Here is a 27091-nt window from a genome sequence, read left to right on the forward strand (position 1 = left end):
TTGGCTTATAGCAGTGACCCAGGATTCCTTCTTTATAATGACACCACAAGAGGTTCAGAAACATGATGCCCTCAGAGCAGCATCTTGTCCTGATACAGGAGTTAAGAGTCAGGGTCAGCTAACCTTTTATCTGCAGGCTCCATGTACACAGAGCTCAGAGAAGGAGTTTCTCTACCCAGTGTCACTTGCTGTACTCCTAGGAGAACTGAAGCTGTTTTGTTTAAGGGATATAATGGTGGGTTCAGGTGTATTAGATCAACGTAGAGAAAAAAGCAAGAACTCATCTTTATACAGCAAGATCATAGTGGGTTGAGTACAGCAGGGACAGAAAGATGGGAAATATAGAATAGTTGTTGATACAGGATGCTTAGAAAAGAAAAGGTAAACATTATCTGTAAGAACTTCAGAAAAGAAACAGAGTCAGACAGCAAATTATAGCTAGTTTGAGGTGCTTTACAATGCACACAGTAGGACTTATTGCGTGTAATTTAAAAATTCCTATTTTTAAATCTGTCAGTCCCTGAGACAAACTAATGCTTTAGTAGAGAGAAATAATAGAGATAATGTTAAAATTTTCAATTCATGGTATTCTGACCTTTTGATGTTAGATTCTTAGTAGGAAATATTGATTATACATTAAATTTGGTAAAAGGAAATTATTGGGCAAAGTTCCTGGTCCTCACCCTGTATGGCACTGGCTCACTATTTCGCCAGTGATCTGAGTATGGGTAGTTCAGATAAGAACCAGGGCTATAACTGAAAGCAGATCTGGCTGCTGGGTCCTTTTATGTGAAGAATGAACTTGGCAGTGTCTGATTCTAAGAAATTTGTTAGATATGGAAGAAAGGAGGAAAATTAATTCTAATAAAAACAGTAATTGGCTCATTTCTTTCCAAAGTATACTTGTCATCAGTCTAAATGTCACCAGTAGCTTGACAAATATCTCCTGTCAGTTCGTTCTTTTAAATGTGCCATAGTAAGAACCGTGTATTAGAGCTGGCATCCCCACTGTCTGCTTGCCCTGTAGCACGTATACTCAGAGAAAAGTGTGGCAGCATCTTAGAAGAGCCACACAGTCCTTGTCACATCCTAGGCCTACCAGGGAACTCAGTGCCATTTCACCAGCCACAGATGCTCAGACCAGGGAGCAAGGAAATGGCTGCACAAAGCTACAGCAATGCTTAGAAGCCAAAATGTTTGTCAGCTTTGGGACCTGAACCAAAGCTTCATATGTAATAAGCATATGCTTTATCATCATGTTTTCACCAACCAATACTTGGTCTTGAAGATTTGGAAGGAAGATTCCTTAGCTATCTTTAGCCAGGCCATCAGGGGTTAATCGTACAACATCCAGGGGCTTTGCCTTCTCAGATCATTTGGTTTCAGAGAAAGAACCAACTTTATCTCCACATCACCAGTCTCTAAGTGACCCAAGCCAATTTAACCTTACCCCATGGACCAGACCCAAGCACAACAAATGCCAGGTAGGAATCCTGGAAGAGCCTTCTCATGCTGTTGTGTTTCTGCACCCAATGGCAAGCATACTTCGGGAAGAAGTGAAGCAGTTGCTTTTTTTTTGTTAGAATTGTTTTCCTTATTTATTTTCATATCCATATTCCATTGACCCTGATCACCCATAATTCTCAGTTTCTTACACCAGACTCTGGCCTTTGTCTCTACTGTCTTAGAATACTTTCATCATATTATAAAATTAATAACATGAACTAAGTGCTTGGACCATCTTCTCTTCCAGGAAACATCATCCTAGATGCTTCCAAGAGGAAGGGTTGGCTGGATTCAGTAAACCCTAAAGCAGGAGAATGGTGAATGGGACATATACTGGCAGGCATGATTGGGGGGAGACTATTAAGTTTTTTCAGCAGTAAATGCTTATATTTAAAAATAAAGATCATAGAAGGCCAGTCTCTCTGCACTGTCTTCAAGGTTTCAACAGTGCTGTCACATGAAGAGACAGTGAGAAACAGCACTGGGGCGAGAGAGGTGAGGTTCCCTGGGATCACAGTCACTCTGGTGCCTTTGGGACAATAGCTTAGAAGCAGATGGAATAGTGGTCACCTTAGACTTTGCACCATCACACGCAGCATTCATTGTAACTCCAGGTATGTTCTATCCTAATGATTCCTCCGCATCAACTAACCTCAAGTGAGAAGGCTCTGAATGTGGGATTCAGGAAACGGGAGCTTTACCATCTTCCTCTTACCAGAACTTCATCAAAATTCTGTCTCATGATTTGGATTTTCATTAGTATCCTAAGAGGCCCTGGAAGATGCCCAGAATGTGAAGGCCTTCTTTCAAGTACTTTTGTCTAAAGCAGCGGTTTTCAATGTTCCTCATGCTGTGACCCTTTAATACAGTTCCTCATGTTGTGGTGACCCCAGCCATAAAATTATTTCATTGCTATTTCATGGCTGTAATTTTATTACTATTATGAATAATAATATAAGTATCTGATACGCAGGATATCAAATATGTGACTCCTGTGAGGGTTCACAACCCACAGGTTGAGTACCACTGCTCTAAAGTTAGCACGGCTTTGACTGAGCCGCCCCACATGTAGGAGGGATTCCATCCCATTGCTTTCTGCAGCTAGCAACTCAGGCACCACAGACTGCTGGTTCTAGACTCATAATCAACAGTAATGAGTAGAAAAATCAAAGTGTCAAATTACAAATGGGTGCCTTATTCTCATGTCACATTTTGACTCTCTACAATAGAGAATCTTTGAAGGGAGAGAATATCTCTCTCTCTCTCCAGCTCAGGAAATACAGAATTTGGGTCTGACAATAGAGAAGAAAGTTAAGTACCCTTTATTTGGATTCTTTGGAGTTCACACAGATTTAGGATGGAATTATGATACCTGTAAAATATTTCTGTTGTCTCATTAGGTGATTAGCTCCTAATCATAAGTCATATTAACCTGTGCTAATGGCCCTCCTTCTCTGAAATGTTCTTTCTGAGTTCTACTGTGTTTTAGCAAAGTCTGTCTTTCACTGTAATTAAGGAGGAATGCTTGTTCTGATTCCTAGGCATTCGTAGTCTAAGACCTGAAAATTCTCACTGGTTCCTTTGGTGTCCTCAGAGCTGGAGTGGTGTATTGCTCACCCCATCTCTCTATCCCTCACGGAAGACAGCTTGTTGGACTGAATTGGAATTTGGCTGGACTTGGTGTTCCTCAGGCCTATAGCTGTAGACAAGTCTGGCATCTGTTAACTGCACAAGGGAACCTTGAGAAACAAGGGATTGTGGAGAACCAAGTCCTCAGAAACTAGAGTGGGATCCAAAGAGAGGAACCTACAGGTTCAAAGGAGCACCTGGGTTGAGACCCATGCATGGTTTGGGGCACCTTGTGGCAAGAGATTTTCCCCTACAGAACCTGGAGCTAAGACTCCAAAAACAAAATAAAGATAACTCATGTGTCTTCTCTGAGTTTTTCATGTAACACCAGATTGGAGCATAGCACTCTACAGACAGTATCTAAAACCAAGCAGAGTAGCACTGCATCCATGTCTTCCTTTCAGGCTCAGTTATTTACTGAAGACCCTGGTAAAGAAACTGCACCCTTGAGCAAGTAAGGGTTACAAATAAACTTAGTATGTTCACAGAAGCACGTTTCTTTAAATACGTACAGCATCCTGTCCTTTATAGACACATGTATAAATTTTATTGAGAAGATGATGTGGTAAGAGTGGGAAATAAAAATTTAGAGCAGGATAAAGTACATGTTCTGCAACCATGAACGTGGCTGGTTGATCGTTTGTGTGTGTGCAGGTGCACATGCATGTGTGTATACATTCATGTATGTGTGTCTGTCTGTAGGTAAGTGCTTGTGTTTGCAGGCGAACATGCATGTGTGTCTGCATGTTCAAATGTGTGTGAGTATGTGTGTGTGTTTACATGTGCATGCCTCTTCATGAGTGGATGAGTACATGTGTGTACAGGTGCACATGAATAATGTGTGTGTTCAAATATACATGCACATGCATTTGGAGGCCAAAGGAGAACCTAGGTGTTGTTCCTAAAATACTATACACCATTAATCAATCAATTAATTGCAATATTGATTTATTGACAGGGATTCTCACTGAACCTGAAGCACACCAGGCAGGTTGTGCTGGCTGTCTAGCAAGCCCCAGAATTCTACCTGCCCCTAACTCCCAACACTGAGGTTACAACCATTCCGTACCACACCCAGTATGTTTTATGTGGGATCTGTAGATCAAACTTGGGTCCTTGTGCTTACAAGGCAAGCATTTGTCTGCCTAAGCCATATTCTGTGTTCTGGCTATTACACTTCTATAGATTTTCTTATCATATATGTGTGTGTATAAGCAGTACTTGAAAATACTTTGCATTCTGCGTCTTGTCGTACTGCTGTATCATAGCATTTTCTGTTTCTACCTACCCCTGCTGATAGCAGCCTTTAATGACTACGTGCTAGGACATCCCAAAGAATTCCCATGATTTATTAGATTATTTCTGTGGCATATTTAGATTATTGCCAGGCTCCCTTCAGTTTTGCCATGACCATTATAAGGCCCTTTGCCATGGCTGCATGCATTCATTCTTGCTCCTTTTGAATTATTCTCAGGAGTAAAATGACTCTGACTGAGGTTATAGACTTCTTTGTGGCTCTTTTTATATCCTACCGAATTGCATGGTGCCAACATACTCAGGCTTGTATCAGCTAAACTACAGTTTACACACCATTTTTCCTTCTGATTTTGCACATTTTGTAGATATAAAGTGATATAGCCAAGATCATATAATTGCAATTCCTTTCATTGTTAAAAGAAGTTTTACAGTGTTTCTATATGGTTTCACTTTATTCTGTTCGGTATCATTAATTCATAGCATTAGCCGACTTCTTTAGTCAAGGCTTGGTTTCCTACCACATTTCAATGAGTTGTGAACCTCTTTGTCACAGTGACACAAAAGCTTTGTGTAGTTTATTAAGTGTTTCAGTTTCTGTTTTTCTGGTGCTCATTGCTTTGGATAGAGTCTTATCTGCCTTTTGTTTCTTTTGAATTCTCATGTTGCTTCAGAGCACAGGTAAGTTCTAGGATGTACTTGACTACCACATCAGCAAAGGATGTAGATAACGTTAATTGTATGCTAGTTGTTCTATGAGTTCATTTTAAAGTGGAATATTTAACTCTCTTACTCTCCATGATCTGATGTTGTTATCCTCTCGCTAGCCACTGACTTGTTAGCCACTCGCAGGAGACATGGCTTAATTCTGCCTCTCTCCTGTACAAGAACTGCCTCCTTATAGTTTATGGTCCACATTGTTAGATCTATACAGACTGCCTGTGCCTGCCATGTGCTTCTTTGTGAATCTGTAGCAGGGTGAATTAGCCAATTTTGCTTAAAGGTACTTTATAAGAGTTCCCTTTCAGAACAAAAATGTCTTACTGTTCATATTTCAGCATTAATTTCACTAAGAATTCTATTGAACTCCAAGCTAGTCTCTTACTCTTAACTGAAACTATACAGAGGCTATAAGTGAAATTTTGGAGAATAAACAATTACAAATATTACTTTTGCCATTCTGAATACCACAGTGTACCTTTCCACGGTGTATCTGAAATTTTACCCAATAATGTCTGTTGTTTCTTTTTAAAGGTTCTACTCACATAAGCAGGCTATTAAAATCTTAGTAATTTATAACAGTCATGAGTTGAGCCTTTCGTGGTAAAAACAACTGAACTAGCTGACTCTGTGGAGTTACCTGCTTTAGCTTATGCCTGCTACTCATTTAGCTTATTTAGCTTATTCACTTTCATTGTCCTATATTTAAATGGCACCATTATTATTTAGCTCTCTTCTATCAAGAGAAATTCATACTTTTGTGCTATGCAAATGCATCTACTGTGTCCTGCAATCTACACACACACACACACACACACACACACACACACACACATATGGCCTGAGTGGAACCAAAGTGAGATGTGGAATAGGCAAGGAAGAAAACACTCAAAGCAACAACACCACACTCTGCAGGGCCTTCCAGGATTGTGGCCCTTGAAGTGTGATGGGTCATCATAGATTCCCAGGGAGCCATCCTGTGGTCCTCTTAGAATGCTTCTTAGGGCCTAGGAGCTCACACACACACACACACACACACACACACACACACACTAGAAATGAGCATTTCAGTCACAGAACAAGTTGGTTTAGATATGTAACAATCTTGAAGCATTCCTAGCTGGATAGAAGGCAGGCTTTCTGCCTCTGTAGTCTTGATTTCTGGTTTAACTTCATGAAAGGCATGATTCTTTGGAAACTACAAAAACTGTCTATACTGAAAATTAATCTTGAAATTACAGGTAAGAAGATTGAATTAAGTGTCTAGGGCAACATTCTCCCTCTAGTCATAGAAACGAGCCTCCCTTTTATCAGTTCTTCCCTGGTGTGCCCTAATATCATAGAGTGACTCCAAGAATATCTCTATTTCTCTGCCAGTGGTGACATTCAAGGACAATCATGTCAGGAATGAGAAAACCACTAGAAGAAGGTCTCACAGTCTTGAGGTATAGGCACTACCTTGTTGTGGGTTGGCCTAATGCTGCTCGTATTCTAATGCTAATTTGCCCCAAGTCTGGTTGCCCCAAAGACAGGAGAGTCCACATGGAAGGCAATGAGTGATCCTGCCCCCAGTTAATTGCTGTTGGTAAATAAAGATGCTGATAACCAATAGCTGGACAGAAGAGTCATAGGTGGGGTTTAGGTTTCCCAAACTTGGGACCACAAGGATGAAGAATGTGGAGGAGAGGCAGAAATAAGAAGCTGTTGTAGGTTAGCTGACCCATTAAAATGTGATCAGGTGGGCTGGCCAATTGGAGATGAGAGCAGCTCAGATGGAACATAGTAAATAATAAGTAATAACTCAGGGTTATCGAGAGGAAAGTAGATTCTAACAGCATAGAGGGTAGACAGCTGCCCATCTCTGGTATTGTTTAGAGCATCTTGTGAATATAAAGGCTGTGTGTATGTTTTTTTTTTTTTTTTAAATCTGGGAACTCAATAACCTAAGGCAGGGTAGAAACCCCAGGCCTAGATTTTTAATATTTTTTACTACACTACCTCATAGATGTGATTGTCTTTCCTGAAGTACTAGTCCAGAGGTAATATCAAAAGAGTTAATAAAATGTATTCTTAGCCCCAAGTTCAGATTCCCGCTCACACTTTCAAGGCAGCCATGGGAAGCATTTTAAATTTCCTATGTCTCTTTTTTTTCTGACATGCAAAATGAAGACCCAAGGCCACATCCACCAATTGTTTATTCGTTCATTTAGGAATTCTTTGTGAGAATTGTGTCTCCAATTCATCTGATTCTGATACAAGTGGCATTGAGATGACAGAGACACTACATTTTAGTTTGAATGTTCATGGAGGTTCCTTTATTTCTTGGGGAAGGAAGGACAGATACATACCAAAATTAACTTACCAATTCACATCGGCTCATGATAAAACAGAAGGCAGTGAAGGAGGGAGACTGTCTTCTTGTAAAGAGTGATAGAGGAGACTTGTGTGATGAGACGTTTTTGGGTGGAGAAGTGAAAAGAAGGTAGAGGCAGGCTGTGAGAACAATGGAAGACTTACATTCTGAGAAGGAAAGGCATGAACAGAGGGCCTGTGGTAAGAGTGAGATTATCTAAGAGATGCAGAACAGTCAGAATGACTAGAGCAGGAGCAAAAGGGGGCATGTTCCTGACACACGAAGTCAGAGTGGTGGAAGAGGGCCAGCTCAGGGAGGGTAAGGTTTGGTGACTTACAGTCAGCAGTCAAATTCAGCCTGAGTATCTATTTGTACGGTTTGCTAGGGTTTAAGAATGGCTTATAAATTTTGAACCAATTCTTTTCAGAACTCTGTGAGGTGTGACTGGTAACTGTGAGAGAGATCACAGAACTTAACATATTCACTGCATGGCCTCTCAGGGAATAATTTACAATCCTGATATGGAAAATTGGATGCCATTGTGGGAACATCAGACTACTAACTTGATAGCAAGCCTCTAGAGGGTTTGTAGCAAGAAAGTAAATCTGCAGTTTACATCTTTAGATGGGGTGGCGCTAGCCCACGTCTTACTTCAGCAGGCACATTTTGGACGTTGTTACCATAGGCTGATGAGACACAATGCAGTCTCAAGGACTAGGAGCAGTGGGTGGCTGAGTGTTTGCCTGAAGAATGCTTTTTAAAGTGATACCAATCTTTGTTTTAGATTGGTTGAGAGAAAGGAGTAAAGAATAGCATCTCTCCTCAATTTGTTTGTTCCTTCCCTTGTGAAAGAGACCAAATGAGAGAGTAATTCTTCCTGTCCCTTGGGCTGGACTCCTCCGTTCATCTACCACTGACTTCCCTTCCACGGTTTTGACTGTGACACCATCCTCTCATAAACTATTATGGTGCCCTGATGGCTGTGTGACAGAGTCCATGCAGTGAGCAAGTTAGTCGTGGTCCTGACTATCCTGATGAGTCCGTCTCCACATCCCTATTTATACCAGCTCTTTCTGTCCATGGGCATTGAACCAACTACTGAATGGCTGTAAATGTTCAAGTATAATTCACACTCCTACTTCCAAGATGCAATCTACCTGTGTCGATGCCTCTTTCTGTTAGCAGTCTGTGGTTGGTCTGCCTTTTCAGTCGAGACATCTGTGACACATACTCTTCACCCTCTTGGTCTAAGGAGTGCAAAACCTCTTGCTTCACTTCTTTAATAGGCATTGCTGTTTTCTACGTGCAACCTGATGGGTTTTTTTGGGGGGGAGGGGGGCGCTAAGTTTATCTCCCTTACCTCGCTACAGAAATGGCAATAGTGTGGTGAATGGTTGAATACACTTTGTTAAGTCCAGCCTCTGCACTTGGGATCTGTCTGATTTTGAACATGTTATTTAATCTATGTGTCAGTTCACGTGGCTGTAAAATTGGGGGCATTGTTATTGCAGCAGTAGTTAATATCAAGAGTTGTTTCCTGTGTGCCACTTTGTGTTCTGTATCTACCATAGGATTTGAGCCCATTACATTCCTGATATATGAGCCCCAGGGAAGATGTTTCTATATTCTTATCATTGGAGCAGTTACTGTGCACACATTAGAAAAATGAGGTTCAGATCCATCATTAACCCCAATGGATATGGTACTATTGTATCAACTGTGACACATAAGGCAAGGCACCTTCTTTAGATGCCAAATTCCTTAAATCTAAATTGTGACATTCATTACTATCTTGAGATGTTGTGGGGATGCTGTGGTAGTGTGTAAGGTACCATATTCATAAATAGCATTTACTCCATGGCACATGATCATAATAGAAGACTCCTCTGACATAGTAGTGCCACAAATATCCAGTCCTCTAAGAAAGTAATTCTCAAAATCTTGTCCTGTGACTAGCAGCATCAGTATCATCTAGACCTTGCTAGAAATACAGATTCTCAGGGTAGCCCCAGACCTACTGAAATTAGTACTCTGGACTGGGGGCCTGGTGATTCTTAAATCCCCTGGCATCTGGAAACCACAGTCTAATATGAGAGGGAAGCTAGAACGGGAGGCTCCAAGGGTCTACAGAACAAAATAACATTCAATTCCATTGGGCATCTAAATTCCTTTCTTTTTCTGGTAGCATTATTAATGAAAAGCTGAAGTCCTATCAATGTTTCTAGAAGTACCAGAAGAGAAGAAGCCCAAACCACTCCATAATACTGTTTAGTGTCAGCAACTCTTGGTTCGTTATAATTACAGAGCTGATAGGAACACAGAAAAATTGGAAAGGAAGGGACCCATAGACAATAGCAGGACACCTAATCTAGTTACTTGTTCATGTTAGGAGTATGTGCATTCAGTATGAGCCACTGGAAGCATCAGTTAAGTTGTAAGGATACAAGCTCATAGGGACAATTCCAGTCAGACAGACAAGATGTAAAATGATTTAGTACATCTAATTTTAACGTAAGGTGTTGACACATTTGTAAATACAGCTGAAGTTAGTGCAAATGATTTCATGAAATTTGGAAATATTGTGAAGAGCCATGTAATCCGACATGGTATTAAAGTCTGAGAACACTTAAATATTTCTATAGGCAGGGGGAGGGAGAGCACAGCCACATTTATATTTAGTCATCAGCTTCTTTTCAATATACCACATTTGTCTTTTTTCTCTTTAGGCGCATTGTATGACATGGGGGGGGGGATCTCTTTGACAGAGCAATTCTGCTAATTCAAATAGAACTGAGATGAAACCACTTACCGTTTACTATCCAGACCTCTGTTTCTCTCCCCACCACCTGCTTCTTGTCCTCTGTGTCGCTCATTGCCATGCCTGGAAGGGACAGGATGGACAGATAAAACTACAGACAGTGCCTTGGGCAGCCAGTCTGCCGCTCTGAAAGGATGGGATGTAGGAAAGATGCTTTTGGACTAGAGAAGTCAAATGGTAAAATTCCCCTGATGGTGGTCCATGGGAGATGCCTCAGTGGGTAAAGTGCTTGCTGTATAAACATAGGAACGTGAAATCAGATCCCCAATGCATATAACCCAAGCACGGAAGCTTGGACCTGCAATCTCAGCACTGGGAAGAAGAGGCAGGAGGCACCCAGGAGCTCTCTGGCTAGCTAGCCAACCAGTCAGGCTTAATGAGAGATCCTGTCTCAAAACAATAAGGTGGAAAGTAATTGATAAAGATAACCCATGTCCACTTTTGGCATCCACACACACAGCATGGTCAACCACACACACACACACACAATCTTGGTAACTATCTCAGACTTTGGAGCCTTTTGGTACATGTTTCAAGAGGACAGAGACTGAGCCACAAGCATCTTCTCTTAAGAGTATATATATATATATATATATATATATATATATATATATATATATAAACTGAGGGTAAATTCGCATGATGTCAGGAGAACTAGGTAAGTACCAAAACATATGTTCTTACTTGTCAATTTTAGCTGACTGTTTTCTACCCACTTGTAACTGGAATAAGTTAGATCCTTGCTTCATAGCATATGTTGTTCATTTCAGCATAGCACTGTGTTGATCAGAGTCAGAAGCTCAGGTACCAATGGCTTGATTTCCTTTGGGCTATTTTATCTTCTCTGCCCTTCCTCTCTTCTGGTTGGTCAACCACTACCAAATCATCAAAATGAATGTGCAGAGGAGGGCAAAGAAGACAGTCACATGGGTCTCTCCACTAAGGGGACTATTTAGCAGGACTAGTTACTCTTTTAAAGTCCTGGATGTCAGAACCATGCATAGTTGGTAAGATCTGTATAAAAAGGGCCATTTGAGTTGCGTGGGCAGAAAGCACCAGTGCCCAGAAGGGAGCAATAGACTGCAAGACCCAGAGTGCATATCAATGCGGTCCACCATGTTATCATCCTGCACTAGGCTGTAGTTACTCCATACTTGTTTCTCTCTCATTCTGGCTGCTTCTGAGAAGTTTCAAAGGAAGGTAAGCAGAGCCCCCTCCTCATTCACATGCTTCCAGCGTAGAACAGTTCTGCGTTTCTGTTCTGCTCATCCTGGGCAGAGGCGGGTTCTGAGAAGAGCAGCAGGCCTCCCTGCCCTCGCCCAAGGATGCCGCATGGCTGTGCTCACAAGTCTTCCGCCATCAATCAGCTGGACATGTGCTTCTTGAATGAATTATTTGGGAGTTTTGCCATAAATATTTTTCTTGGTGTCTGCATCCCAAATTGTGCTGCCTCTCTGCCAGAAAAGCCACAGCTGGTGTGTGCTGACAGTTTTCTTTCCTCGTTCCCACAGGCGGCACAAGGGGGTGGCCACAGGACCCTGCTCTACGGGCATGCAATTCTCCTGCGGCACTCTTTCAGTGGAATGGTAAGCACATGGAGACGACAGCTTTCACCATTCATGAGGAAGAAAGGATGAACACTGGGATTAGCTCAGAATATAAATAATTCAACTCATTGTTGTCTTCCTATTGCTCCCCTTGAGTTCCAGCAATTTCTGTTTGCTGAGTGTGTGTCCCACTGAGTGAGGAAAAGAGCTGTTCCTTTTCTTTAAAATTCAGCCAGTGTAACCCCACCATGTACAGTACTTTCACATGCTAGGTACGCAGTAAATATTTCTTAGATGCATGACTGATCAAATGAACTGTGGAGTAACTGATTTATTTAGTCTACAAAGAAAACAAACCAAATGGGAATTGCGTGACATTTCTCTACTTGTACACAGCTAAAGGAATGGAGTCATGTCCAGGGCCTTCAGTCCTGGAAGAATTTGAAGGTATTATGCTAATCTGGTGGTAGGAGGAAGATAATGGATGAGGCGATCATGGAAAACTGGTCCAGGCTATAACTAATCAGGGATTTAAAACCAGAAAACTAGAAGAGGGATAATTCAGCCTAACTTGGGAAGCAAGAGCTTGGAAAGAAAACCATGCAGTAATATAATAAATATAACTTGGAAAATGCATATGCTAACAATGTTTCGCAAAGAGTTATTAAGAATGTTGTGATGTCGATTTAGTATAAAATGAATTGTCTCCAACAGTATTTTTCTGTTCGCTCCTAAGTATATAATTCTCAAATGCTATTGGTATAAGGAAGAATAGTCATTTCCTAACCCTAGTAAAACTGATACACTAAGCGTGCAAACATGAGGGCCTGAGTTCAGAGACCTAGCACTTACCTAAAGAGTTGGCATGACAACATGTGATCTTAGCAGTGGGATGGGGAGTAGGGAGACCGCTGCTTATTTTCACCCACTTACGCATGTTCTTCATGAAACATTCTTCTGGAAGCTTAGACTATCAAATTGTAGTGCAATCAGCGGCTAACTTCTTAAATAATTGATTTTGCTGCAGCATATTTTGTCTGAACACTGACTAGTACAAAGTTGACCTTTCAGACTGAGCACTCACTATTTTAGTCCATCACAGTGAAGGACAGAACAAAACTGTATCTGAGTACTGGGACAGGTTTGGATGGGGAACCATTTTCCTGGCAGTCACTGGAAAGGAGACATGATCACCTTTTAGAATCTGTTGCTTATGTGGAGAGCAAATGAGACCCTAAAATGTGTTTTTTTTACCCAGATAGAATAAATAAGTCTTGAACCAATATATCCCCCATGGCTCTCCAAACTAGCAGCTAGCAGCTTGGTAGAGATGTTAAATTCACTAAAAAGAAAAAAAAAAAGCCATATTAACATAAACTCTGCGTTGGCTTTTTAAAAGTGGCTTTGGAATAAAGCTGTTGGGATAAGACATTTTATAATGCAACAATTTTCCACCTGCTTGCAGAGAGCTAGAAGTGTGCCTGGGCTTCTTTCCCTCACACTCTAATTCCAGCCTATACCACTGTGCCATCAGCAAAGAAGGCAAGGGAAGGGCCCTGGGTTTATTTCCTTTGTTAAGCTGCTTTAAAAAAAATTTTTTTTTAAAGTTTCACCTGCATATCTCTTATTATAATCCACAGAAAAGGATACATGTTATTTCGAGAGGTTTAAAAACTCAGGAGTTTTTTAAAGAGTAAAGCTAGTAGCAGTTGATATGGCACCATGGACAGGGGAATTCCCACAGGTGCCCCATCCCCTAGATCAGTGGTTCTCAACCCCTTGGGATCGAATGATGTTTTCATGATGGCTGCCTAAAACCATTGGGAAACACAGATATTTATATGATGATTTATAATAGTAGCAAATTTGCAGCTATGAAGTAACAATAAAGTAATTTTATGATGGGGGAGGTCACCACAGCCGGGGGATCTGTATTAAAGAGTCACAGCATTAGCAAGGTTGAGAACCACTGCCCTAGATGAAGATCTACTTGTGGCTAATGACTGCTGAGTGAGGGAAAATCCATCTGCTCAAAGAACAAAGTCCCATATTGGCTATCCAACCATAAGTGATCACTCCTGGACACATGGATGCAGTAGATTATATATATATATATATATATATATATATATATATATATATATATACATGTGGGGGGAGGGTGCATGCATGTGTGGGCACACTCATACATACATATGTATATCTGTGTAAAAAAAAATAATCAGAGAGGTCATGAATTTGGGAGGCCATATAGGAAGAGTTGAGAGGGAGGGGCAGGAATGAAATAGATGCAGTACTCATGTATGAAGTCCTCAGAAAATATTAAATTAGAAGAAATAGGGAGAATTATCTGATTCCCCAACTTCTCCCACCCACATTACTTATCTGAGCACAATTTTTATGATTATTCCGATGTAATTCATTCTATTATGTGTTATACATTAAAGTTTTGTGTATGCGTCAATTATACAAATGTGCTATTTTATGTGACTTCTTGGCTCAACATCTTATAAAAATAAATATTTGTTACCTACACATTCTTTATCAGTACTCTTAATGGAGTGGCACAATAGTCCATAAAACAGAAGAACCAGCATTGATCTATCTGATTCTTTACTGCTGGTCATTAGTGGTCCATTTATATCGTTTTCCAGTTCAAGTTAAAAGTTTCTTGGAATACCTTTGTAGTAAAGAATACTGAATATTTCAATTTTACTATATAAAGTCCTAGAAATTACTAAACCATCAGATAAGAATGTCTTTGAGATGTGGGGGGAAGACTGGGCCTAATGGGAAGTTAACTGTGTTGGTGCCAGGAACTGGTGAAAGGGTGTGACTCCTAGCTTGTGCTCTTGCTCCACAGTATCTAACGTGCTTGACCACGTCAAGATCCCAGACAGATAAACTTGCCTTTGATGTAGGTCTGCGGGAACATGCCACAGGTAAGTTGTCATTGCCAGCTTCGGGCTGGTGGGGTCTTATGCTAAGGACTTTTGAGAAAGATGCTGAATACATTACTCATTTGGAATTGTACATCAGCAGGGTTAAACAGATAAATTTAAAAACCTCTGAGGCTGAGTCACGGAAGGATGTGTGAAGCCTGGAAACATGGGTACTTGGGCAGGGACAGTGTGATGTTTGAAGCCTGAGAGCTGAAACTGCTCTAATGGATTATTGCTATAAATAGACAGTTTAGTTCTTGGGGACCAAAGGTACTGAGTAACTACTAAGGCAACAAATAAAATGACTTCATAATAGTGAAATACGGTGCCTAGTATAGAGAACTAGGACCTTTGTATTCTGCAAACATTCCATTCCCAAATCACATCAGTGGTGCCCACCAGCCTCAGCTCTGTCCTCCCAGTGCATCTCCAGCATACTTACTGTATATTTTTCTATAAGCTTACTTAGGTTATTGCTTAAAATACCGCATATAAAACTTAACTCTGTGAGGAAGAAATGGTGGTTTTGTTTTGCCAGAAAATAAAGATATCAACAACCAAAAAGCTCAATTGTCAAATAATTGAAAAAGCAATGACAAAATGTCAGTATACTTTATCTAAACTTAAAACCTTTGTGATAGAACTAGTTTAAAAGGGAGATATTCTTTTATTAAATTTCACAATGAATAATCTAATGTTATTTGTCTTTTACAAAGTATCAAATACATTGGATACCTCTACTCTTCTGCATATACATATGCATGTGAATAAAGTAATTATATACATGTATATATAGATATGTGTGTGTATATATGTATATATATACAGTCAGCATATATATATACAGTCAGCCAACAGAATGGTATTATGGAGGCTGAGAAAGGAGAATCATGAGTTCAAGGTCAGCATGGGCTACCTAGGAGGATTAAGACCAGTCTAAGCTACAAAGCAAATTCTTTTTAGAAGTTGGTACGAAGAAAAGTGGTGACCCAAATGATACCAACTCACTCTCTAGAATTCAAAAATTAAGGACAGATGCCCAGGAAAACTATTTTTAAAAGTTACACTATCAAGAAAATACCAGTTTCCTGGGGGCTATTCTGAAGACCAACAGAGAAGCAGATAAATGTTGAAACAATACATATTTCACCTCAGTAAAGGAAAATGCTTTGTAATATCTGCATTAACCAGCAGAGGAATAGCTATCCAGGAGACATAGCATGCTCTCTGTGGCTGGAAACCTGTACGAACAGTTGGACCATCAGTCAAGGGCATTGCTGATAGAATTTCTGCTCTGGGTAGAGGTTGTGCTATTACCAATTAGAAGCTGTGGTTGCAAGAAACAGAAACTGATTCAGATGACTTCAAGACAATTAAGGATTTGCTGGCAGGATACTGAGTAGAATCAGACTACAATGAGGGCTTCAGAGCTAACCAGGCTGTAGAAAGAGAGACAAGGAAAGTAAAATCACTTCAGCAACTACAGAAATTGTGTTGGAATATCATCTAATGTTATCGCATTTCCCACTAACAGGACAGCAGTTCCAATGTTACACCTCCAAAGAAAGACAAAAGTCTATGCTATTGCTCTAAAATGAGCCGAGATTATCAAGTAAGGACTCAGATATCTGATTTTGTGATAATCAGAAAACATGTAGAATCCTGTATATGTGCCCCCACTGTTTCTGTAGCCTGCACAGCAGTGTCCTCTCCCTTTGTACACAGAAAAAAAAAAATGGAGCTTATATCTGACTCTCGTGACCTTTTTCCCACTAAAATAAGATCATGTGTGAATTGGATTTGGGGTTTCTTTGTTTCCAGCTTATGTGGTTTTCTTCTAGTATAATTTCCTCTAAAATGTTGTCAATCTTGAATAAAAAATTACAAATTGAGTAAAATGTCATAGTATGGATATAAGTTGGCCTCTCTGTATAAGCCAGATGCCAATCTTGGAGCACGCAATCAGAAAACTCATATATAGTCCCTCTATTTATAAAGCAGCAAAACGGTGTTATATTTTCTGAAAGCTGGAAAGGGATGAAGAAACACCAAATTCCAGTAAAGAGTTCAGGCAGTGTAGTTCATTTACTATCAGAGCCTCTAATGAAAGGGAATGAAAGGAGATTCTGTTACTCGTTACCAAAGTTGCTTTCTGAGTCCCTGGAAACAATTTGTAGGGACTTTGGTGACAGCAGACCTAGGAGATATATAAGCCAGGCCAGGTTCAAACAGGCTGCGCAGAAGCTGATGTGTGGATACATAGAAAAGGGTTGGCTGACTGTATCTTTGTGCAAATGTATTGCCTGAAGTACTTCACTTTTCTTTCACCCTTGGTCTATTATCCTTGAGTCTGTAGAGTGCTCTGGCTTCCACCATTAACGACTGGGGTTTTATGGGATAAGACCTACCCTGAAGAGGGGTCACATGGAATCTGCCTGGTTAGAATCCTAGTTCTTTAGCCAGCAATCTTGTGAATGATCTTTAGCACAGGAACATCTCTGGAGGTTTGAAGAAGCAGGCTGATCCTTATCTGTGCTGGATGTCAAAGAGAACGTGTGAAGACATCGTTTAAGGGATGGATGTTTTATCGACAGTCTGATTTTTTTTTTTTAACCTACACACTGGTAAATTCTTGGATTTAACAGACTGAATAATGACTGTACTCATGAGTTTGGTGACTCAGTTCTTCACACTTTTAAGGTTTTGATTTCAGTGTTTAGGCACACATTTAGAACTCAGATTTATGAAGAAATGGATGTAAAAATGACATCATATGCACTCTGCAAGTGCTGCCATGCATTTTGGAGCCAGTGACTGACTGGTTGGTCCACACTAGGAGTTCAGGGAATGACTCCAGGGACAAGAGAAGTGGCAGAAAAGCACCCCTCCATCTTTTGTGTATGTCCATTTGTGGTGCTCTTCATTCTCATGCCCTTTCATGGACCCCAGAGTATACGCTGAATAGGCTGGTCACTTTTCACTTTTAATGTAAAGGTCATATTCTTTTATAATGCATTTTCAAATTTAATCAAATACCTACACATAATTAAATTTTAAAAGATAAATGGGACTCTGATGTTTATTAAAAATATCTGTTCCTGCCAATAGGTCCCTACCTCAGGCATCTGTGTTCAGCTCTTCTAATATCACTTGCTGTTTTTTATGAAAAATATGTACATACTGTCACTTCATTCTTCTTTCTAGATTAGTTTTATCTATCCGTGTTTTGATAAAGCTTTATTCTTATGCTGTACTCTTCACCACCCTTCTTCCTTACATTTTCAGTATGTTCATATCTATTTTTACATAAAAACCAAAGCAAAGCTACATTGATATAACTACTGTCACATATTTGTAAGTAACCCACATGGTGTACTTAGAGTCAAGTTTGTTTTATTGCTTTAAGACTTTGTCTTAATTTGTTTTGTCTTCTGTTACTAAACAGTGGATTTACTTCCAAGCTTTTCCATTGGCCAAAAAATGTCCCTAAATTATTAGGTTCGGTCACATTATCTCTTCACATTCTTAGAGACATCCATCATCACTCAAGGAGCCTGTGTTGCCTCTTCTAGATTCTATGTTTCCTCCACCTCATTATGGCTTACTAACTATTGCATTTTGGTGAAACATACCACACGTTAGCTTTCACAGAAAAAGATGTTTGTAGGCACCAAGTTATCTGAAGGTTTGTTCATTCTAGCTTCATAATTCATAATTTAGCTTAATTCTGTATTAAAAGTATTTTTTCTTGGCTTCCTGCTGGCTTGCTTTTAACTTGTGTTCTGGCTATTGAGACAAGCATGTTCTGATTCCTGATGCTTTGTGTGTGATGGTTTTTCTTTTCTAAGATCTCTTGTTTCTTTCTCTAATGTCTGAAGTTCCATGGTGTGTCTTGTGGATCCTTCCTGTTGTGCAGTCTCAGGAGGATGCCGTGTAGGGTGAATGCTTACCTAGGCAAAGAACTCTGGGAACTTTTCTACTCGCAGGTGTTTATTGTCCAGAACTTGGAAAGTTTTAGAAATATTATTTCTCTGTTAATAGTCTCTATTCATGCTTTCTGGGGATCTTTCTAGATTGATTTTTAGGAACTTTTTTAGAATTTTATCTTGACTGAAATATAATCGCATCATTTTCTTCTCCCCTTTCCTCCTCCAAAGACCTCACATAGCATCTCCTTCCAAGTCTTCCTTCCCTCTCCTCTCTCCCTCTCAAATCATAATTCTCTTCTTTTCTAAAGATATAGTCTTACTCTGTCATCCTTCAACTCTCTATGTAGACCAGGCTGGCTTCAATCTAAGTGGTCTGCCTGCCTGCTGATGCCTCCTGAGTACTGGGATTTAAGGTGTGTGCTGCTATGCTCAACTCTAATTTTTTCCTTCCTGTTTCTAATCTTGTGTGTGTGTGTGTGTGTGTGTGTGTGTGTGTGTGTGTGTGTGTGTGTTCCTTTTGGGAGACTTTTCAACTGTTTATACTCATCTTTTTTCTCTTCAGAGTAATTTTTTCACTTTCTAAGAGATTCTTCATGATACTTCCGGGGTATAATATTTCCTTTCTTTTGTGAGATTGTTAGTTGTAAAATTATTTAAAGCTTTTTTTCTCATATAATCTTTATTTTTTTCCCTTTGGGGCCTCCCCACCAATGTCAATGTTAGAGGCTTTCCTCAAATTCCATGTAATCTTTTGTCTTTGCTCATATTTAGGCCAAAGTCATAAAAGCAGACAGGAAGCTGGGATGGAGCTTGGCATGTGTTAAACCTCACTCTGGGTTTATATTTCAGAACCCTGGGCATTTAAGAGGAGAATCTCAAACCCTGGCATCGTAACCTTTAGTACATTGGCCTCCCTAAAAAAATCAGCCCTTAAATCTGAGGACTGGTAAAAACCATTCTGCTTTTGCAACTGGTGTTCTGGAAGCTGAGGAGTAGAAGAGAAGGGAGAGAAGCTAGGGTATTTCTAACCATTCATAAACTGTAGTTGTGTGTTCTCAGAATGACTCCACTTTCTAATTAGGCAGCATCTTACAGTATTTCCAAGACCAGACCCTTGGTGGTTGGCAACACCACAATTCTTCTGTACCCTGGAGGAGGAGGAAACAACTGCTTGTGTGGGATGAGGAGGGGATCTGGGGCTTAAATGTCCTTAAAACCTCTTTTAGCCATTCTTCCTGTTTACAACCCATCTTTACCTCCAGCCCAAGTGGTTTTCCTGCTGGAATCTATTCATAGCGGGGTGTGCTTTTAAGTCAGTGGCTTCTTCTCCATTGTCTTAGTTAAAATTGTGAATTTTTTTCACTAACAGTTTTTGGTACATATATTTTCATATGTTTTAAGCTGTGTTAGATCTTATAGGTTTGGACCTTAAGAGACAAACAAAAAAAGTCTATTTACTATGGTTTCAGTGTACTTCATAGAAGGTGCAGAAGAATGATAAAAATGGTTTAAATGTTCAATATGTCAATGAAAGAGGGTCCTCAAGGCCCCCTTTCTGTGGGGACAAGAATTGAGATCCTTTAATATAGTCTCAAACTCATTAAGCCAAGGAAAGACTTGAACTTCTGATCTTCTTGTCTCTACATGCACTACCAAAATAGACTCTGAAATCAATCCATTAAAAAAATATGTCACGGGAATTGTGAAGAAATCATATCTTATGTCCATTAAAAATATTCAGACTTCTGAACTACTGACCTCCAACAGTCTTACCCAAATTTTGTCTCTCTGTCTTTCTGGCTTTATGTCTTTAAAATAAAAATATATTCAAAGGTACACAATAGACAACAGGAAGGTTATATGTAGGTTAATGGGAACTAAGCTAGGCAAAGGGAGAGGTACGTCTTTGGAGGGAATAAGAGGTACGTCTTTGGGGCAGAGTTAGGATGACTGCCTTTTAGGATACAGAGGCTAACTCATGAGGCATTCATGTAGGAGAAGCCTGTTGGTGGACCATACATCCTGCTTCCAAACAAAGGTCTGAAGGAGAGAAAGTACGAATTGGAGATGACCTTATCCTCGTCAGTGTGTCCTCTGAAAGATATCTTGTAAGTACCTCTTGGCAGAAGCATCTTTTCTATTCAGAATGCCCCTTTAGTAATGGGTGGCCAGGGGGAAACAGAGCCACTGCAAGCTGGGTAGGACAAGGTATCTCTCCCCTGTAACACAATCCTAGTACCAGGAATTTAACTGTTAGCTTTCCTTTTAGATTATTGTGTTGGATCCAGCAAATGCTGCTAAGAAGAATTAAGTCATATTACTCTGAATTTATCACATTGTGTGGCTCTTGCCAAGTAGAAAACAAGCCAGCAAAAAGGAATGCAGGGAAATTAGCTTGATAGAGACTAGGGGGTGGGGTGTAAAAATGTTAACACATGGGCTATTACAGAGGCTGACAGATGCATATGAGGTCTTTCACCTAAGGTTGGGCACTAGTGAAGCTCCACTCATCATAGGGATGCCTGAAGATAGAGAAATGCCAAAGATAAGTGTTGAATTTCTCAGCAGTTTATCATAGGGCCAATCCTACCAGCCACTTTTGCCTTGCTGTCTCCAAATGTTGAAGTAATTTTATTCCCATTTGTGAAATTTCTTTTCATCCTATAAGAAGCAGACATTTTATAATTGTGTAGAGTCGGGGATGCATCTGAGGTGACAAGGTTAACACTTGTCTGTCACCTCTATGGCTGCATAGTTCTCCCAGGAATAAAGTGCCACCTATGAAACTGCTTGAAGACTGGGCAAAGAAAGGTCCCACACATATGTAGACGGAACCATGGGGAAGGGAGGCTGTTTAACTTAATGCTTGCCATTCTGATGGGCAGCAATGGTGGAAATGGACTAGTGGTTTAAAGGAGGTTTCTTTTCTTTTTCCACCCCAGCATCTCTCGATATCAAATGGTAGCATACAAGTGGATGCCTCCTTTATGCAAACGCTCTGGAACGTACATCCTACCTGCTCAGGAAGTAGCATTGAAGAAGGTAGGCCTTTGTACTGCTGCCTGCCATTCCCTCTGAGCTGTGTATGTTAACAATTTCTGCTGTCCCTCGACACCCACAGACAGCATGGCTTTCTGTATTTGATGTCAGTATAGGTTATTTTCTATTCTTACTCCCCACGGGCATTGTTGACCTTGATTTAATTCTTTGGTACCTGTTGTTAGTTTATCACTACAAGCACACAGGAGTTTCTTACTATTGGTAAGTATTTTTATTTTGTTATTCATGCTTACTATTGATAAGTAAACAGGCCTAGAAACTTCCATCTTGGAAAAGATCATTTGCTGGAAAGATGAAATGGCTTATACCCCAACGCCACCCCCCCCTCTCTCTCTCTCTCACACACACACACACACACACACACACACACACATACACACACGTGTACATATGCATAAAATATTAATATACCTTTGTAAATTTACCATCAGTCTTTCCCTCCTATCAGGAATCAAGACTCCCTATTGTAAATCTTTCCTTGGAAAGTTTCAGCCGGTCTCGATGTTAACTGTTTCATCTTCACCACAGAAATAAAATTATCTTGGTCCCAACAGAGAACTTGTAGAGATTAATTAAGGAGTGTCCTCACAGAAGCACTGAGTGCCCTTGTGTGGATGAAATCTAAAGAGCTCATCAGCTTGGTCATCTGGCTAGGTGGAGAAAGGCCTTTCAGCATCCATAACCCTGTCCTCGTGGACATTAATAGCCCTTCACTTGATGCTTTCTGTGTGACTGTGATCCACCCTCACACAGATTTCATCTTTAAAAAAAAATGTAATGCATAGCACTTGGCTGTTTTCTCAGATGAGGGGGATATTGATTGGAAAAGCCCACAAGCTATTCATGATGGACTCTGAAGTGGCAATAGTCTCGCCATCAAGAGAGGATAAAGAGTTTAATCAAGGGCTTGATGGCTGAGGTTTTTAATTTTCTATGTAAATTGGCTACTAGGAATTCCCTTTAGTATGTCTTGAATTATTTAAATGCAAAAGATGCAACTGTACATATTAGTATAATTAGCTATTGGAAAAATACTTGTGAATATTTGAGGAAAGTTTAAGCTAATCTTTTTTTGCCTCTGTTTTTAAAAAGTGCTAAGGCAACTTCAACCATCTCTGTACAATATGCTCTGATAACACCATTTTCCCCTCTGGCATGATTTCTCATTGTTAATGTTTTAATCCTGCACCCAAAATAGTTGGAGACAGCACCCCCCCAAGTGATCTAATTATGTGATTTAAAAAGAAAAACTCCTAATACAGACATTGAACATATTAAGTCCATATGTCTCCTGAGAATGGAGTAGCCTAGAGATTTTTTAATTCAGAAGAATAACAAATCCAATTTCTTTGTGCAAAACTAGCTTAGCAGGGCCTGCCTCCTGCTAGTATGCTCCCAGAATTAATACTTGGGATTCATCTGAAGACTAATGGGTCATCATGCCCTTGAAGTTTATTGTTTCTTTTCAGGGTCTGAACTCACAACTATTGAGATTCCTCTTTGCAGACATCTAAGTGCTTGTTGATAGCAGTTGGTGCACATGTCCATTCAGATCTGCTAGAGTCAGTCTGCCCCCACTTTGGAAATAGATGCACCATCACATTTGGTCTGCATTTGTTAACTGCAATTGAAAACTACCTTCTCCTAAAATACCTCTTGAGAGCATATTACTGCCTTTTCCTAAATAACACTTAAAAACAGATTGTCACCCCGTTCTGACTCATTTCTATCCCATGACCATAATTTGATTTGGATTTTGCCAAGAAGTGTGTAGAGTAAGATTATAAGATCTGGTAACTTGGTATTGAGTTATTAGCTTCTTATAAAACTGAAAATCTTATTCTTTCTAACAGTGATTTTCCTTTTGTTTTATCTGGTTTTTTTTTCTTTTTTGTATTTTTAGTGATAACAGTTGACACACTACTTTCATCTTCTACTTGATATTTGGCCTTACTTATTTCTCAGTAACTTAACTGCCAGAGTTAGAATTCTTTTCCACTGAGGCCTTAATTCAGGGACTCTATACTATGCCACATGTACCTCTCTTGTTTTGTAGAGCAAGCTATCACATGCATGAATTCACCCGTATTGAACATAGTGTTCTCCTTAGGCTTTTGATCAGTTATGGTGGTATACCATTTTTTCATAGGATACTTACTTGGTGGCCATGTAGTTCGTCTTTTCCACGGTCATGATGAATGTTTGACGATACCATCTACAGATCAGAATGATTCTCAGCACAGGTAAGCCACTACTATCTTCATCCTTCTGTCTGAGCTGTCTCTCTGGTAGCTCCTATTAAAGAGTTTGCATTTTTATTTGGCCACACATGATTTGTGTAGGTCTTTCTCACTTGGACTGACCTTCATCTAGCCACAAGCTCCACTTTGCTCAAAAAACATGTGTTTATGTTAAATCTAAGCAAACAATGCTACAATGCATCTCAAGCCATTCATTGTCTTGATTTCTCCTGAGTCTGAATCATTCACCTTGGGGAGAGAAATCAGCAATTCTCTCACCGCAGCACAGCAATAGAGAAGCTGTGCATTCACATAAGTTATGGCTGGTCCTTGAAAGGCAGCTTATCTCTATTTATCCCATTTAGTGAACCAAGTAATTAAGATGGAATTGTTGGTTTCATTTTTCTTGATACCAACTCATGTATGAGAAACCAAGCATCAGAATCCAACAGAAGATGGACTTAGCAGGAAGCTGTTTCAAGAACTATAGTTCGAGGTAGAGTAGAGGTGAACTGTATCTTTAGTCCAAAGGTGATTGTTTAATGGGCTCTCATTGAAGATTTAAAATTAAGTAAAACAGCCCTAGTGTATATAGAAGACACTGTTTCCTTGAAGTTATTCAGCATCTCTGGCTCTTTAACTCTTTCTGCCTCCTCATCTGTAACCTTGAAGGGTTTGATAAAGATCCAGTTGTGGATTTCTTTGTTAATTCCCATCTATTGCAAGGGTATATGTAATTGGGAGTCACTTTATTGCTATGTTCCTTTAGCCTAATAATCAATACACTAATAGCAGTAAGGGAGACTAACTTGTGTGTGTGTGTGTGTTTGTGTGTGTGTGTGTGTGTGTGTGTGTGTGTGTATGTATGCATGTATGCTTTTTGTTATGTTTTTGTATATTTTCTCTTACTGATTTTTTCTTTAGTTTTTCTGTTTTTATTTTTACTTTTTATTTTGTTGTTTTTAGTGTGTGTGGGGGAGTATGGGTTTGTATGTGTGTATGTGTGTGTGTTTTAAGAGAGAGAGGGAGGGAGAACATGAAATTGTCTGGGTAGGGAATTGGAGAGGACCTGAGGAGACTTGAAGTAGAGGAAAGAATATCAAATATATTATATGACTTTTCTTCAATAAAAAGTTTTTAAAAGATTCAGAATTTTATTAAATGGAAGATATTAATGCACATAGTAAATATGTACTCAAGATTTATTACTATTTTGCTTATACTCAAAGGAAGAGTACATAAAATGTTTTGCATTATAACTGTAGAAGTCTCATATATTAAGTAAAAATCAAACCTCTTATCCAAATTCAACTTAATTTTGACAGTAATTGGTTCAATCTGGTGACTGCAGTATCTTAGCTTGTTGTTGTGCTTACAAGATTCTTCTCAACTACATTAGTTTTACTTAATTGATGGCATCAGAGACAAATCCTGACACTTTCAAGATCATCTTGATCAGACTTCTGCCAATGGTGGCCTCCTGACTTGTTTTGAATGGAAGCTTAGAAAGCTGGAGCTTGGTTGGCTTTTTGTCAGTACTCACCCCTTGTTCTGTGTGCTGAAGGACCCAGAAGCAGCATGATTGAATGTAGTTCTGGGCATCTTAGAAACTGTCAACTGGTAATTTAAGTCCCTCACAGTGTGACTCTCTTCCTACTTACTATGTTCCCTGATTGTCCTACATAGGGCCCAGATGTAACATAGAACAGAGTCCAGAGCACACTGGAACTAGACCTATGTAAGTGTTGTGAGTGACTTACTCTGAACCTCCTTAGTGGCTGACAGTGATGTCTACATTGCAAAGGAAGTTCAGTCGATCTTATTTCCCGTAGAATATTGTCATGTGCTCTTATTCAGTTGCTGGGTTTTTGTTTTTGTTTTTGTTTTTTCATTTCATCTTTGTTTTGTTTTTATTTGATTTTAGTGGAGTGGATTTTTTTCTACTTTTTTTTTTTTGAGAGTCTTACTGTATAAGCTGTTTTGCCTAGGAATCACTTTGTAGATTTGGTGGATGTAGACATCCACCTGCCCCTGCCTCTTAGCTCTGTGATTAACCAGCTGGCTTACTGTTGCTTTTATATCTTACTGTGGAAGGCTTTCAGTTAGCAGAAAGAAAGAAAGAAAGAAAGAAAGAGAGAGAGAGAGAGAGAGAGAGAGAGAGAGAGAGAGAGAGAGAGAGAAAGAAAGAAAGAAAGAAAGAAAGAAAGAAAGAAAGAAAGAAAGAGAAAGGAAGTTTATAATCCTGTATGGCGGTTATCTACACCTAAAAGAAACACACTACATCTATATCAGTTTTTCCCTCCTGTTCTATTCTGTTCTACTCTTGGGGACAGGAATTTGGAAGACATAAAGTGGTTACCACATGTGTTGCCTTCATCTCTTTTATTGAAACTATAGCCACAATAGAAATGGCTTGATCTGAAACTATGATGGATGAAGATGGCTCGTGCTTTGATAATAATTCCTGTTAAGTGCTTTAACAAGATCCTGTGTAAAGGGGAAAGTAAAGAGGTATTTGAAAAACATGGGCGAATGAGGGAGATGGTGATCAGGTTCCAAAATAAGTTCAATGGAGCAAGAGTACAGTCACAAGCAACAGCAAGAGCCACCTGGATGTGGACAAGGACTCCATAGGACCTGATTGGTGTTACCAAAGAAGATGACAAAACATACTTGTCTCTTTCCTTTGCATGGAAGCATGAGGGACTGAGATTGGGTAAGGAAGCAACCATTGGGGACTTGGGTGCCTAAATTCTGGCATTCTTAATGAAAGCATGATGACAAGATGCCTTGGTGTTGCTTTCTGTCTAGGGACTATAAAAAACAGTAAACCTCTTCATTGATGTTCGTTATCAGGGAAAAAAATGTCAACTAGACAGAATCATCAAAAGCACTAAAATCATGAAAAAGGAATAGGCAATAGAGAGCATGCTAAGAAATTCTAGGAACTCCTAAGATACCAACTCCCCAGATAGAATTGTTTTCCTTCCCTTTGAACCCTGGGAATAGGCAGGCTTGATGGAAATATTACCTAAGAATGGAAACCAGAGAGCCGCAATCTCACATTCTGAACTCAGATGCTTGGCTCTGCCT

General features: G+C 39.7%; 1 protein-coding gene across 2 annotated transcripts in view; it reads left to right on the forward strand.

Moving 5' to 3' along the window:
- The window catches only part of Ryr3 (ryanodine receptor 3), a 569960-nt gene that overhangs the window by 234759 nt on the left and 308110 nt on the right, over nt 1-27091 (forward strand). For both annotated transcript variants that reach the window (XM_029469442.1, XM_085834580.1), the window contains 5 exons: nt 11792-11866; nt 14691-14769; nt 20694-20806; nt 21641-21740; nt 23908-24001. In XM_029469442.1, coding sequence (XP_029325302.1) covers nt 11792-11866; nt 14691-14769; nt 20694-20806; nt 21641-21740; nt 23908-24001 — 461 coding nt within the window. The remainder of the gene's footprint in view (nt 1-11791; nt 11867-14690; nt 14770-20693; nt 20807-21640; nt 21741-23907; nt 24002-27091) is intronic.

Source organism: Mus caroli, unplaced genomic scaffold (assembly GCF_978045245.1).
Source record: "Mus caroli unplaced genomic scaffold, Mus_caroli_1 scaffold_2, whole genome shotgun sequence".
Taxonomy (NCBI): domain Eukaryota; kingdom Metazoa; phylum Chordata; class Mammalia; order Rodentia; family Muridae; genus Mus; species Mus caroli.